The sequence below is a fragment of the Saccostrea cucullata genome, unplaced genomic scaffold (genome assembly GCF_032062105.1).
Source record: "Saccostrea cucullata isolate Sc308-1 unplaced genomic scaffold, CSIRO_AGI_Scuc_v1 ctg29, whole genome shotgun sequence".
In the NCBI taxonomy this organism is placed as follows: domain Eukaryota; kingdom Metazoa; phylum Mollusca; class Bivalvia; order Ostreida; family Ostreidae; genus Saccostrea; species Saccostrea cuccullata.
Genome location: NW_026936770.1, coordinates 155,169 through 171,737, shown reverse-complemented (window position 1 = coordinate 171,737; position 16,569 = coordinate 155,169). Strand labels below are relative to the sequence as shown.

The window sequence follows — 16,569 nt, the reverse complement described above, 5'->3', positions numbered from 1 at the left end:
AAAATACTTAATATCATGAAATGACATACATGTCAAATGTTGAAAACAAGAATTTGTGAGTAAAGCTCTGTTTGAGCTTTAAGATGTATTTCTGCAATATATCAATAAAAAAGAGTATTTTGTAAGTATATATGAATTTATGTGATATATAGTAAACAATCTATACGTGTATTTGGTATCTATACATATACATTTTAAAAAATCTAAGCACCTATGCTTGCTAGTGAATAGTGATGCTTCTTGCAAACTACACAATAATAAATTCCGAATCTAAAACAGTTAAAAAACGAATAAAAACTGATACTGATAAATATACCTGGTACATTTCTATAGATGAAATAATTTATTGACAACATATGTATTGTAAGTTTTAATCGGGGGATACTGACCTTCAATGAACAAATATAATCATTATAAATAAAAATACTCAAGTTTACTGTTAAGCATTCTAAAAATAGAAACTGACCTCTACTCAGTAAGAAAATAAATTTACTTTGTATATCAACATATCAAGCATCAAACAACCTGAAAGAGTTTGTGTCTCTTACTTCGTTCAGTAAATACAATATATTATATACAAGAATATTTATCCAATTTGAATTACATATATACATAGCACCTCAATAGTGTATCAGTCATTACTACAAAAAAAAATGATTTTGCAGATTTTTGAAATTGATACCAAAATTTATTTTTTTAAATTGCAATTGAAATGATTTACCCCTTCCCCCCTCTTTAAATGAAATTTTAGGTTTGTAATGTTATGAATAAATCCCTACTTTAGGTTATGAAGAAAAGAGATATTTTATCTCTATTTAAGCAATATATGCAAAATTATGAACCAATTTATTTTAAATGGTCAGCAGGGGAATTAAAGTTTCTGACAACTTACATACTATGTCAGTTGTCAGAAACTTTAATTCCCCTGCTGATGATACTTGATGACCGCATCCACTCCAGTGTTGAAATACTAAAGGTTAGTAAATTAGACTACTGAGGGCATATAACCCATTGACACTTCATCCAGCCTAACAATGTATAAATAGAACACCTATTCTGTTACTTTTGTTTTCCTTTGCAAAATACAGTAACTAGCAAATGATAACACTGGTCTATTAATTTTCAATGAAATCAAACTACAGTTTTTTGTTAAGTTGAGACTTTTCTCAGTTATCAACTGAACGCAAACAACCTTTTTAATCAGAACAACTTGTTTTTCCTTTTAGCTCATTTGCTACATACAACCCTCAATAAAATATCTTTCAATCTTACATATAACAAATGATCACTTGTATAATATGAAACATTCAACCTAAGGCTGTTCGTGATATATTTCTTCATTTTTATCTAATATACCAAGGAATATCAGTTACAAAAATTGCTTTATCCTTGTAAGTTTTTCATGGAAAATACAATAAGACATTGGTATGTTCTATGAGTAAAAACTTTTCTGATATTTGTATCAAAAATGAAAAAAAAAATTATTTCAATGTAATTTCAGAATTGTACTATTTGGTGGCATTCTCTATTTGTTATTTAAAAACATGACCTTGTAATAAATATTCTAAAAGAATCAACTCAGCTGTCTAGTCTTTTTTCTGCCTTTTCAAAGCTTCAAATCTTCCCTGAATTTTCTCAAAGTTGACACTGGAAGCCATTTGAGTGCTGGGTGTTGACCGGAGGCAGAAGTCTGAGACAGATGAGGGGGCTGTCCCTCTGGGTTCTACCCTTTGTCTGTAAAGATCAATCAATACACGTCAATCTTTAATCATACAAATAAATTTGGAAAGACAATTATAAACACCTTTATGCCAGTTGCAATTTCACTGATCTACAAAACACACTGTGTAACTAATCAAAATGAACACAAAAATGAAGGAAATGAACAAAACTGAGCTTTTGATGATTTTTTTATTTTGCGAAATAAGTTGAAATTGTGATAATCAGAACACGTTTCCAATACCTATATTATCTATCCATTCCCTTGATGGTGGATTAGCTTGATGATAGATTTACCTGTTATGATAAATTTACATGATATTTTTACCTGACATGATAGATTTACCTCATATGATAGATTTACCTGACATAATAGATTTATCTGACAGGTTGCCCCTTCCTGTGATTGTGGATTAGCTTGATGATAGATTTACCTGAAAGGTTGTCCCTTCCTGTGATTGTAAATCAGTTTAATGATAGATTTACCAGACATGATGGATTTACCTATGATGGATTTACCTGATATGATAGATTTACCTGATATGATAGATTTACCTGACATGATAGATTTACATAATGGATTTACCTGACATGATAGATTTACCTGATATGATAGATTTACCTGACATGATAGATTTACCTGACATGATGGATTTACCTGACATGATAGATTTACCTGACAGGTTGCCCCTTCCTGTGATGGTGGATTAGTTTGATGATCGATTTATCAGTGGTCATGTCCTCTGCTAGTCCTCCATTCAGTGACAGTAGATTGACATCTATCTCATCCACACTCTGAAAATTTCATGCATTTTATTTGAATAGTTACTATATACAGAGAAAATTTTCTCTGTCCCTTTCTGCCTTGTAAAAACTGGGCAAATCCAAACTAGGTGTGAATTCAACAAAGACCATTACCACTCTGACAAACATAATGTCTAGGTGAATTTATATCAGAGTAAAATCATTTTCAAGTCTGAATAATAATGCTGTCAAAAATTCAAATTTATATACTCCTAGTTTAATATCAATTAAATTGGTCAATTTTTTTATCCCTCCAAAATAAGGTCATTTGTTTTCAACTTACCAGAAGGACTTCCACACATTTCTTCCTTTTCAGTTTACAGGCGTAATGGAGGGGACTCAGTCCCTTGTTGTCCTGGATGTTCACACAGCTGGGATCAGCCTCCAACAAAAGGGAGACAATCTTAGAGTTATCTCCCTTCTCCATCGTCAGATGAAGAGCGGTACAACCAGTACTGGGATTTACTGCACAGACATGACTTACGAGTCCATCTATAATGAAAGCACATCCAGAAAATAAAAAAATAATAACAAAGAATAAAATTTATATATCTTTAACTTGGAATCCATATCGATCTCAATTTAAATAAAAAAGGAACATATTTTTTTTAATATAAAAACTTATGGTATGAAGCAATATTTAATAGTTCAGGTACTTTGTACTTTTCAATGAGGATATCAATTTCTCAATGTTTCCTTATTAGAATACAAATATCAGCACTAACCATGAATGATCGAGAGTCCTTTAGGCTTTTCCACATCATTTAATAGTGTTTCTAGGCGACTTGATGCCAAGTCATGGTCTGGTCTGTAATATATTAAGTAATTTATAGAGTGCTTAATTATTTAAAACTCATTCTGATTTATGTGAAAAATCTTCTTCTGAAGAACCAATGGAACAGAAAAATGAAACTTATGTTTAATCAAGCTTCAGTTATAACTGTTACATTATTCAAATTGCAGACATGAATTTTCTGCAAAGAGTTTTTTTCTCATAAAAATTTTACAATCATGTACATGTACAGAAACTGTTGTATTTCTTTACCTAAATGATATAGCAATAGTACAATGTCATACAGTTTTATTAATTTTTAATTTATACACTAACATATATTAATTACACTGGATTACATACCTGTGGACAAAAGTTTCATGGCCATAATCACGAGAGAATTCAAAACTTCTCAGTAAATCATCTGCAATGAAAATATTTTTATGGAATGAAGAAAGCAGGTGCTTTTATATACTGTAAATGTATTTTATTCAGCATGTAAAACATCTGGCAGAAATTAATTTTTTGAATAAGTTAGCTTGGATTTGATTTAGCGTCTTGTTCTTATTTATGTACACGCATGCAAGGCATTTAGCGTTTTACTTGAATTAGCGGATTTTTTTTTGGCGAAAGATGCTAAAATGAAAACACAGCTAAATGTAATACCTTTACAGTATCCATTTACTAATGAAATATCAAGTAAGTAAACTTAAGATTATTTCAAATCATTTATCATTCTATAAACAAATCAATTTAAAAAAAGATAACAAAAAACATATCACTATTTTAAATATCTATATATCATACCATCTGTGTAGGAAGCATAAGGTTTCTTATTGGCTGATGGTGAGATGGCTTCCTGGACCCCCGAGTCATTGTCATCATAAGTAGATCTGTCAGCAAACAATCAAATTATCATATGTATACTTATTTGATAATTTATATGCAAAGGTCAAGAAGATTCGATGCTTTTATTTTATAAACATTTCTAATATTCAAAACACTTCTGAAACACAGAGCAGAGGTCAGCAAAGCTACTCAAATCATTCATTTTGTTAAGATTTTTGTGTCTATCTTGTTAAAATCTTTAAAATCAATTCTGGTTCTGTTGTACGCTTTATTTTAGGTTTTTATTAACAATGCATCAGGTGTCTACTATAAAATTATTTTTTACAGAGGGTTTAGTTTTCATGGATTTCCAACAAGAATACAGCCTCTACAAGTATCGATATACATATATTTTCTTTGTCTCCGGTATACTGTAAATGTATTATATTTAGCACGTACGATATTGGACTTTGAACAAGTTAGCATGGATTTAATTGAGCGCATATCTTAATGTTCTTCTTAATAGATATATGCGCGGGACATTTAGCATTGTACTTGAATGTACTTAATTAGTGGGTGCTGCTTTCCGCCAAAAGCGCTAAAAAGAATACACAGCCAAATGTAATACGTTTACAGTAAATAAACGTTTGTCATCAAAATTTGCTTCCACAAATCACCATGGTATCTAATAATCCCCATGAAATAAAATGATTTCACTGATTACGAGGGATCAAATTCAGTCCTTAAAAGACTGGGTTTTTTTTAAACAATACTCAGTTGCTGTAGTGAAACTGAAATGATTACACTGAGGTTTTACTTACATGGCATCATCCTCTTCAAACAAGGATTGTGGGTAGACAGCAGATTGCAGTAGGAAGGCAATGATTTCCTGTACTCCCACCTGACAAGCCACCATCAGCGGGGTATTCCCCGCCTTGTCTCGCAGATTGTGGTCAAATCCAGGCTGAAGAGAAGTAAAGGATTAATTTATGGTAGATTATGGGATTCATGCTGTCTTGGCATTTGGAAGAATTATTCCCCTCAAAATCAACTTTGAAAAACTTCAACAAAAATTTCAGATATAAAGAAACTGTAAATTGCTTTATTTGCAAGGGTTTTTAAAAAATACAGAGGGTTTTTTGTGGGAAAACTCACCAGCCATATTTTCATGAGAGCTGCAAAGTTTTTCTTGGAGTCCTGAGTAATGAAATTAAAGATATGATTGGAATGTCTTTGTCTGTGGTCACTGATTTCTTGCCAAACTCCTCCGAATTCAGAGAGACAGAAAAGGCTGCCATTGGCATCCAACAGGGAGGTAGTGGCTCCATGTAAGAGGAGGGACTTAACAATCTTCAAATATCCTGAGAAAAATGATTATGTACAATGTACAATAGTTATTTAAACAATGCTTTGTAAGTCTGTACTTTTTTCACTTTTTGCTTTCTTTCACAACTAAAACAATTGTCATTTAAAAACAATGAAAGTATATATCAAGGTCAAGTGTTGCTCTGATTTTCTTCAAAATCTTTCCATTTTATTTTTAGTGTGTACCTTTTTCAGCAGCGACCTGGAGCACTGTTTTATTTTCCTTATTGACTGCGTTGATGTCCAGTCCGCGGTGGAAGTAACCAGACTTGTACTCCTCACTGCTCTTCTTCAGGGGGCGGCACAGCTCTAACAGGTAGTCCATCACCTCCACACGACCCATTAAAGCCGCTGTGTGTAGGAGGGTGGATCCAGTAGGGGTGTATCGCTTACGAATGTCCGCTCCTTTCTGTTATAAAATTAAATTTGTCATTGTAATTCTTCATTTTTGGGGCAACAATCCCTGTTATTTTATATTCCTTGTGGTCAAAGACTGAAGGGTGTACTTCTTCAAAGCTATTTAGACAAGGCCAAGAAAACTATCAAAAAGTAAAATTTCTATCATGTCCACTTTCGTGTCAAATACAGACGATAGAAAATGGGTTTCAACAGCAAAATATGAAGATCAGTCATGAATCTGAATCAAAGTTAAGTCTAAGAAAGACTTTACAGAGTAATAATACATCATTGTTCAGTTCTCTCTGTGCTCAATTACTCTGAAGGGAGGTAAATGGGCCATGCTAATGGATATTATTTTTCAAAACATATTTAAAATATACAATGAAACTTGTGAAATATAGATGTCATGACTTTCAAATCTTGTTTCAATGATGTTATTTGTAAAGTAGTCTAATCTGGAATGTTGTCTTATACGGCCAATTTCTTTGGTACCAGTGGTGGCAGATTAGGCAAGTTAAACTGTATCTAATAAATTTTTGACCATTAAAATATGTGAATATGTAAGATAAATCTTCCTTACTTTTTATTGATGATTGATGAAATACACACAGATTCACCTGTTAATGATATTTACCTGACACAGAAGTCTAACAATGTCTAAATGTCCATTTTCCACAGCTAAAAACAAGGGCCAATTTCCTACACCACTCTAAATGGAAACAAATCTTAAGATTAGCTGAAGGAAGTACATTGTATAACCCTTGAACCAAACTATGGTAAGATAAACTATGGGTGTCTCTACTTGTACAATAAATTACATTATTACATATTCAAGGTTTCAAAAGCTATAATCATATGTTTACCTTTGGGTCTACATTATCCCCTTCCTCTAATAAACAGTATAATTGCTCAGCCTTTCCTGACATACAGGACTCAAACAGACCTGGACTCACAATCTCTTCTTGTCTCCTACAAATAGTAACTCATATCATCTCTACATACAGGACTCAAACAGATCTGCACTCAAAAATCTTTTCTTGTTTTCTACAGTCTCATATCATATAATAAAAAAGTTTTATATTTTGCAGATCGTTAAGTCAGGAAAATATATACTTTAAAGTGCAAATTACAAACAGCCTTAAGTTTTATGAATTGAAAATTTTTCATGGTTATAAAGACTGACAATGCAAGAAAAATGGAATAACAGTAATATGAACTTGCTAAATTTTTCACCTCTGCCAGGCTTGTTTTATAATACTGTGAATGTTTGTCTTCTTGCTCATTTTCATGGCATCGAACAACCCCTATCAAAATGAGGCAGAAATCATTAGGTCTACCATAAAACCAACATTCAACTTTGGTCCATGAAAAGTACTTATTTTAACACAAGGATCTTTTAGTTCAACAGTTATGAATGCAATGATTAAAATTATTAAAGATTTTTTTCTCAAGTTAAAGCTATAAATCTATAATGTTTTCTGCTTTACCCAGTAGGATGATGGGAAGAACTCCAGAATTGTTTTTACTGCTTCCTGCTGGTTGTTCAACACTGCATGATGAAGGGGAAACAACTGATTTATGTCTGAGATCACAGGATTAGCTCCCTTTCTACAATGGATAATATCAATTATTAAGAAATTGATGACCTAGAATTCTGTATATATATTGGATAATCATAATAAGCTTGATCATAAAATACTAGTTCATTCTGATCATTATCAGCCCATATACCATCTTCATTATATCAGGGGCCCTGGGTGTACTTGTGGCCACTCGGTCCAAAAGCAACAAATAGATTTAGGACCCTAGCTGACATTAGGAAGCTGATATAATGCTTGACTTGGACACAAATTCTATGTAAGAGTGAAAGTATGTGTAACTTACAATAGAAGGAGACGGACTACATCAGCATTTCCTTTCATGGCAGCCATACTTAGAGCTGTCATCCCCGTGATGTATTCAGAGCCAGCCTCCTCACTCAGCTATACAATAATCATAGTGAATGTGTTAGAATCATTTAAAATGTAAAAAATTATTAACACCCAATCAGCTTCATCTATATCTGATAGAAAATTGTGTGTGAAAAGCAAGACATGATACAGTATATTGCTATACAGGATAAAATCCATTTCTTTTGAGTAACACAAGTTCAGGAAACACATTATTTATTTGTAATCAATAATTTTACTGTACAATCACTTCATAAAACATAGGTTAACTCAGATATTTAAAAAGTTCACCTCAACAAGTTTTCATGAATTATATTTACCTGATAATACTGAGCATTAATGGAGTTTTTACTAACTTCCAGAATGGTTTTAACATTCTCAAGTCTACAACAGAAATAAAACTTTTTTAGTTCAAATTTAATACACTGCAAAAGGTATGTTAGATGTTGTAAAATACAGGTTAAAATATAAAATACCTGTTAAAAATAGCTGCCATCATCAAAAGAGTGAAATTGTTCTCATCAATGGCATTGGTATCTGACTCCCACAAATCTGTTTTCTTAAGCATCCCCTGAAACAAAAGCAATGACAAGTGACTTATCAAATAAAGTAAGAACAGACACATATAATGAGTTCAAATATCCCATATTTGCTTGAACTATTGTTTTCAATTGACTTTATTATGTACAGCTTCACTACTTACTTAAACTGTATGTGTGCGTTTTGCATGATTGAAAACTGTTGAACAATATCATTATGATAATTTTTACTACTCTTGTGCAAGACACCAATTTATTTAATTTGTGTACACCAACTGTTATTTGTGACATCTTTTATTCTCAATTCATCAGTGTGAAACGAATCCGCAATGATTAATTTTCATGACTGAGGAAATATACTTTACAAATACAAAGCAAAATAATTGGTTCGCTGCATTCGTGAGGTAAAAGTAGGTCGTGAAACTCACAGAAGTTTCTCGTACGCAAATAAAAGTTGGTTTACTGTAATAAACCAAAACCTTGCCATACAAATGTTACAAACTTACACTCTGTATAACTTCTGAGAGGTGTTTGATTCTCTGTGCCCTGTGTGATGTAATGATGTCCTGACAGTCGTCATGGTGATAGACACTGACATTGAGGTCATCAGGTCGTAACCCCTGATAATCATCCTTGTTGAAATCAGCTCCCCTCTTGATCAGAGTTCTAAAAGCAGATTTCCCTATTGAAAATTTTCTTCAGCAATTTTTTAAACATACAAGAACAAGATTTTTTTTTCACTTTAGCAGAAGTTTTTCTTCAAAAGCATTAAAAGTAAACAAGTGTACATACTGAATTATTCAATACTCAAACTTTGCATTCTTGACTGTAGTTTCCTATTACTGAATATAAAAAGCTGGATAACAATATTGTCTGACATTGTACTTACCCTACAACACTGACGTGATTGTACTGGGTGGCGTAATGTAACGCTGTACGACCATTGTGAACATTACTTTTATTGGGATCTGCTCCAAATACACATATAAGGACCTACAAATATAATATGAGCAAAGATTTTATACTAAAAACAATTTCAATGCTGACTGTTATTTATTTGGAAAATGTTAGGTTAACAGTTGGAAGAGGATAAAATCAAGGCAAAGTACTTTAACTATGTTTCTTTGACCTAATGATGACCCAAAGACCTTAATAAATGACCTTGACAATGATGCACATCTTGGGTCAAACAAATTAACCCATGTGTTACATGTAAATGTTATGCTTCAGTTCATTTTACCAGCTCATTAAAATTGATCATAACATGATTACAATACTGAAAATCTCATTGTCCTGTGACCTTGAACTTAAAGACATAACCTACATTTAAGATTAAGAACATGATGTAGTTCATGGGAAATAATATACACAATAAAAGTAAGTGTTTCTGCTAAAGGATAGTGAAAATAAATATTCTTACATCACAGAGTATATTGGCTCCCTCTATGGCTGCTATCATTAGTGGAGTCAGTCCATCAGAGTTACAGAGCTCTATGTCAGCATGCTGTATATGTCGTAGACTGTATATAAGAGGTAGCTGACATAGTCCTGGAATAGTTAACATAAATACATTATACAGAGCTCTATGTCAGCATGCTGTACATATGTCATAGACTGTATATAAGAGGTAGCTGACATGGTCCTGGAATAGTTAACATAAATACATTATACAGAGCTCTATGTCAGCATGCTGTATATGTCATAGACTGTATATAAGAGGTAGCTGACATAGTCCTGGAATAGTTAACATAAATACATTATACAGAGCTCTATGTCAGCATGATTTATAAGTCCGAGACTGTAAGAGGTAGCTGACTTAGTCCTGGAATATTTATACATGTATAAAAACACAAATACATTAATATACAGTTATGTGCTCTTTATTGATATGAATAATTTGTTGGAAACTGTACATCAGAGGTAACTGACATAGTCCTAGAATATTTCAGGTTAAGGTCTAGTTGATAAGAAATCCTATATGTTTCTCAAAGCTAAAGAATGAATTCCTTTAATGATGCTTATTACCATTTAATGATTATAATTAATAAGGTGTATTGAGTCATATGTTTTCGGTAAACACAACCAAAAATGTATTTTAACCTGTCATTTTTAAGAACTATTTGCCACACAAATGAAATGCATCTAGTAAATTGTATCTAATTTTACTTCACTACTGAGATATACAGTGGACCTTCAGATATTTGGACGCCAGATATCCGGATACTTCAGTATCCAGACGATTTTTCATTGGAATGGAATTTTTCAACGTTATTTTGTCTTTTTTAACTGGTAATTCAGATATCCAGACACTTCACATATCTGGACAAACTGACTAGGAACCAAAGCCTCCAGATAAATGAGGCTCCACTGTACATGTAATTAAATATATCAATGGGTAGAATTATGAAGAATTGTCACATTTGACCAGTGCAGTGCACAGGTACAAATATACATTTCATTATGCATGTTTGTTCTTTACATTACTTAAAATGTATACTTCTTTATGCATTATCACTGCCCACATCATGTTTAAGAATCAATATTTGAATTTTGTAACAAAACATGATAACCTGTACACCTAAGATAATGAACTGATATAAATGATAAATGTTTACTGCGGAGGATATGACCCTAACTGACGCAATTAATTATACCAGAACAGCACACGTACTAAATATTACACTTGTCTCTGAAAGAATTCACAAGCCCATCAAATATCATACTCACAGTTACTTGATCATCATATTATACCATATATCTGTTTTTGTTTTGTTTATATTTTTTTATGATTTATTTTTGCAAAAAAAAAATATATATATATAAATAAATAAATAAATAAAAAAAAAATGAATACATGGTATTTTTATGTTTAATACATCTATCAAATGTTACTTTTTTATAGTTATTTTTTCTGTATAATTTTGGAAAATGGTTTTGCTTTTTTAATTAACTGAATACTGGATGAATACAAATGATTGGCACAAAGAGATGCAATCCCAAACTACTTGATACTTTGCACCAGGAAGATGAAACCAAAGTTAAATGTATGACTATCCAAGAGTAATTAAAGTTGAAAATTTGTAGTTTTTTTGTTAATCTATAATTTACCCAGTTCTTTTGGGCTTAAAATACTTTTGTTTAGGAAACAAGTTTCATATAAAAATTGGCCAATAAATATATTTCTTTTCAGCAATTTTTTTTGTTTAAATAGCCTTTTATACTTTAGTATCTCACATTACACTCTTGATCTACTGCACTGTACAGATCTGCCCTTGATTGGTCCCTTCTTTTATCTACCTTTCCCCACCTGTTGACACCTAACAAGTTCTACCTGGTTCATGTCAAGTCATGCATCTTTAATCATTTTTAATCATGTGTATACACCAATTCACCTATCAAATCTTTGTCATATTCTTTTTCTCCAATGCAGTGTGACATCACAGGATATTTGTTTACTTGCTATTTGATTACCCGTTTGTTCTATTTGTTTTTCTGTTTGTTCTATTTGTTTACCTGTTTCAGTGACCAGGTGTACTATTAACATGTACCTGTTTCAGTGACCAGCTGTATTATTTACCTGTTTCAGTGACCAGCTGTATTATTTGTTTACCTGTTTCAGTGACCAGGTGTATCAGGAAGTTTCCAGTCTCATCACATTCCGTGTTCACATTGAACTCAAACATCTGTAAATACAAAACCAATTTTTTACAAATGATTATAAACATTTTACGCTGAATAAATTATTTTGACATAAAAAAAATTTAACACTCAACAAAAACTTGTACTTCAATGTAATATGTTCAGAAATGAAGATCTCTATTTGTAAAAAGAAATACATGAACCTTATTGATTTTATTTAAATGGAGAGTGTCTTTTTATTCAGGACTAATTGTCAATGATCATGACAGAAAAATAACTTAAATATGTGAATCAAATACATAATTATTTCCATCTGAAATAGATACCCTTTATTTTACCTGTAACATTCTCTGAATCTGGTAAAGTGACCCTGGTGACTTGGCCAGGGTGAAGATCACATTTCTATCCTGAGCGCTGGGAAGTTTAGGGGAGGGGCACATGATATGACTTAGATGATATTTGCTGGGAAGATGTTTGTACACTTTGGAACTAAAACACAGAGCATCCGCAAAATTTCCTGAAAAGATGAATATGTAATATATATACATGTATTATTATTAATTTTATTATTAAATTATTTTAGGCCAGGTGAAAATGAAAAGTTGTGCTACTCCTGGGGTGTATTAAATTTGCATGATGTAAAGAATCAATGATCACATGCAGACAAATATTTTTGCCTGAAATAAGAGATATTGTAATAGAATCCTCTTGAAATTATATCATGTGATATCAGCCCATTTCTCATCACATGACATTCGCTAAGTAATAAAATACCATTTTCCTCTTTTTCCAATTCATCGCACAAAAAAATTGGAGTAACACATAATATTGTAAATATACAGCTAGATTTGAGAGTTTAATGCAAATTTATAGAGTAAATAAAAATACTGTAATTTGACCAAACCAGGAAGTCTCACCATATTTGTCTTTGAGTTTTGGGTGGATTCCTAAGCTGGTTAAGTAACTTATAATATCCAGCCTCTTGAAGAGACAGGCATAATGTAAGAGTCCTGCTTCTTCTCCTATAGAGGTGTCAAGTCCTAGAATAACAAAGGACACTTAGGCCAAGATTAAAAAAGTCTTTGTTTGCAGTTGCCGACTTATAATTTTTAGACTGGGTAGGTAGGTAGGCTTTCTTTTCTTGGGGGGGGGGTGGGGGGGGAATGTTTTCAGATATTTGTTACATAACAAATAAAAAAGCTTTTCATAGGCCTATTAAACATGAACCAGCTCAACTCTTGTTATAAACCACTGATTGATAAAAAACAAAAGTCAAAAATTGAAAATGAAAGTTACAATATCCTGAAAAATTGAAGAAAAAAATAAATTACACAATGGCTAAAAAAAAGTTTGGGTTGCATTTTAAATCTTTGCAAAAAACAAATTTTTATTTTATATATAATCATTTAATAAACAGTCAAATATGTCACAAATGAAAAAAATGAAATTGAGCAAAAAAAGTTAAATTTCTTTTGCTTTAACAATAAAAAAGAATTTTGATTTATGTGCAGTTTAAAATACATACTTTTTTTCATATATAATCTTAGATATTGATTGAATATTTCAAAAGCTTTTACCGGGTATTTCATCAATAAAATATGAATCAATTTAAGTAGAGCAGGCCAGTAAAAATAGATTCTATTAAAAAATTGCTGCATAAAAATATTGATATTGTCAGAATAATTCTAATGATTATTAGTTGATTCTTCAAATTTGCAGAGTGGAAAAAACATGGGTACATGGTACATAATATTGGAAATCTGTATGATTTATGAATAGAATTTTTAAAAATATATCAAAATATGATATTTCCTTAGTAATTAAAAGCACAGAGATGAGATAAGAAAAAAAGTATATTATGTACTTACTAACTAAAGATAGAGAGATGAGAGATTTTAACATGTCTACTGGTCCACACACTATAGCAACCTTTGTAAGTTGAGGAATTGCTGATCGCAAGACTGTGTTTTGAATACTGTCCCGTAAAATGTCGCGCAACACACTCTCCTCTGGCCATAAAGACTCAAAGTTTGTGTATAAAAATTCTGAAGAAAACTGATTAAGACACAAGCTAGGATACCAAAATGCATTGCTAATGTTAAGGAATGTTTCATTTGCTAATACCACTTCATGGTGATTTTTTGAAAGAGTTTCTTCCAACTTTGAGCAAGTATCATCCTTGGGAATGTAAAATTCTGGAGATTCGAAAGTATGATGATGGAATTCAGAACAGCAGCAGCACTGACGGTGTGAGGAACCTGGTCGTCCTAGACCCTTGTTACTAGAACTCCTTACTAATGGTCCCTGTGACTTTGCATTACCAATATCCATAACTGGTGATGGTGCTTTTGATGTACTAGGTTTTGGAATTACTTCCCCATGTTTGTGCAATGTCCTCTCTTCAACTTTTTTTCTTTCTTCCCTTGCCACAGGATTAGCAATATTGTATTTAAAATTTGACACATTCACATTTCCACTTTTACCTGCTTTTTGTACAAAGCCTGAATGGTGCACGGATCCATGGCGATGTTTTGAACAAATGTACTCAGATTTGGAATAGAAATCTTGGTGAAGAAGTTCAGGAAAAATCTCTCTGTAATTTTTTTTCTCCGAGTCTAACTGATAGGCAAATGGATCTTCTAGTCCTTGTGACTCCAGTGCACAGTATTTACAAAAATAATCCTCAGATGCCATATGGTTCCTCCAACAGAATTAGGAATCCAGAGTCATATTCGTACATGTTCTAGCTAGCATTTTTCAATCCATGAAGAATGAATCATTTGTATATATGCACCTCTTTTTATCATGATTTTATATCATCTGCTATTTGGTTCAAGATTTCTCTGATTTCCAGTTTCACGTTCACCTGTGTATATATTTTTTGGTAACAGCATTAATTAATTTACATGAAATACAATAACTTAAAAGTTATAAAATATTAAACAAGGGATCTGTTTAATTATAATTTTCCCCCCTGCAATCATGAGAGGCCTATATGTATATTGCAATCTGCATTTATGATTCTAAATGCTTCATATATTCAAAATGAAGGGGTTACAAAATGTTTGATATTAAAAAAAAAGTGGACATGCATCTAATTTAAAATAAGAATTCACATAATTTATGTACCTGATCCAATTAGATATTTTAAACTTATAGTAAGATTTTTTTTTATCAAAAGGACATGCAGGATCCATAAATATTTCATAAATATTAAGATCATGTATATTGATTTTACCTTCCTTTATTATAGTGTATGTAATTAGTAAGCCGGAATAATATGCAAATGATAACTATACATTATTTCAACCTACCTGCATTCCATAACTCTCTTTATCTGTAACTGCACATTTTGATAAGCGTTTTCTATTTTTGTAGATTGTAAACATGTGATCTGTTTTGTTATATTTGGCCATTACCATTGAACTTCCTTACACAAGCATCACATAATTTGCATGAAAAAAGCTAGGTCATATATTATTATAAAAACAGCCCATGGATTTCTGAGTTATTTCTAGGAAGAGTAAATCTGTCAATCTTTTAACTGTTATGGTCAAGACTGTCATCATGATACAACACAATCAAACAATGCTTAAAATATTGACAGTTCCAATGACACATGGCTTCTCCACACATTTGTTGACATTTTTCAGAAGGGCAGAAAAATAATAAAGCGGATATATTTTGATTGCGTAACCTTTTTCGTAAATCTTAATAAAACCTTTACATGATACAATAATTTTTTCTTATAATCAATTAATAACAGCAAATTTAATATCATAAACACAGAATTTCGATTTAAGGAATAATTTATTGATGTTCAGCGATACTTTTTAAATCCATTTTCTTCCGAATTTAAGATTTTTTTCTTGATCCATGCACTTCCGGTTCCGTGTAATTTGGCTGAAAACAGAGGAATGTCAACAAGTATTTTGTGAAGTATTTGTGTAAAAATCGCTTTGCGATTCCCATAACTTGCTGCAGAAGAAGATTTTGGACACTATATTTTCACTTGATTAAACTTCCTTTTTGAATATTTGATAGAAAATCAATTTTCCTTGACGTGAAGGTAGGTAAACACTGGTAAACTATGCTACATGCTTATAGTCAATGTTTACTGTTTTCTTTTACTATTTTACCTGGACAAAGAACTTGTAAAAATACTTGCATTAACATAGCAAAATCAAGCTACCTAGAGACTTTAGGTAGATCCACGTAGTTAGTCATACTGTAGCTGTGAAGCCTATTGCAGACAGGTTGTACTGAATTCTTGCATCTTGATTTCTATAAATAATATTCTGATCGTGCGACTGTTAGGGTGAGGGCAGATACCTTTTCATTGTAGAGGACCCGTTTCTTCATATCACATATGACATTTAATACGTTTTCACTCTGCCGTGACATGACGTCAAGTTGCATTACCAAACCGAAACCTGCAACATTTATGATTTTTAACAAAGAACATTTTATTTACTTTTTATCTACAATACATCCATTAAATCAAGGCAAATTAATTTTTTTATAGAACTTTTGTTGTTACTATTGCGAGAATGTA

At 31.8% G+C, this 16,569-nt stretch overlaps 1 protein-coding gene across 1 annotated transcript; it reads right to left on the bottom strand.

Moving 5' to 3' along the window:
• Nucleotides 1-1,554: 1,554 nt before the first annotated feature.
• LOC134246554 (ankyrin-2-like) lies at nt 1,555-14,896 on the bottom strand. Its single transcript, XM_062728940.1, has 23 exons — nt 13,883-14,896; nt 12,932-13,054; nt 12,353-12,531; nt 11,986-12,058; nt 9,796-9,923; nt 9,265-9,368; nt 8,882-9,041; nt 8,313-8,407; nt 8,157-8,220; nt 7,772-7,869; nt 7,375-7,495; nt 7,121-7,191; nt 6,751-6,856; nt 6,522-6,596; nt 5,675-5,897; nt 5,279-5,484; nt 4,945-5,087; nt 4,103-4,188; nt 3,659-3,719; nt 3,249-3,331; nt 2,807-3,015; nt 2,396-2,514; nt 1,555-1,734 (listed from the first exon to the last, which is right to left on the bottom strand). The coding sequence occupies exons 1-23, from the start codon at nt 14,706-14,708 to the stop codon at nt 1,587-1,589; spliced, it is 3,501 nt and encodes a 1,166-aa protein (XP_062584924.1). The 5' UTR covers nt 14,709-14,896; the 3' UTR covers nt 1,555-1,586.
• Nucleotides 14,897-16,569: the final 1,673 nt, after the last annotated feature.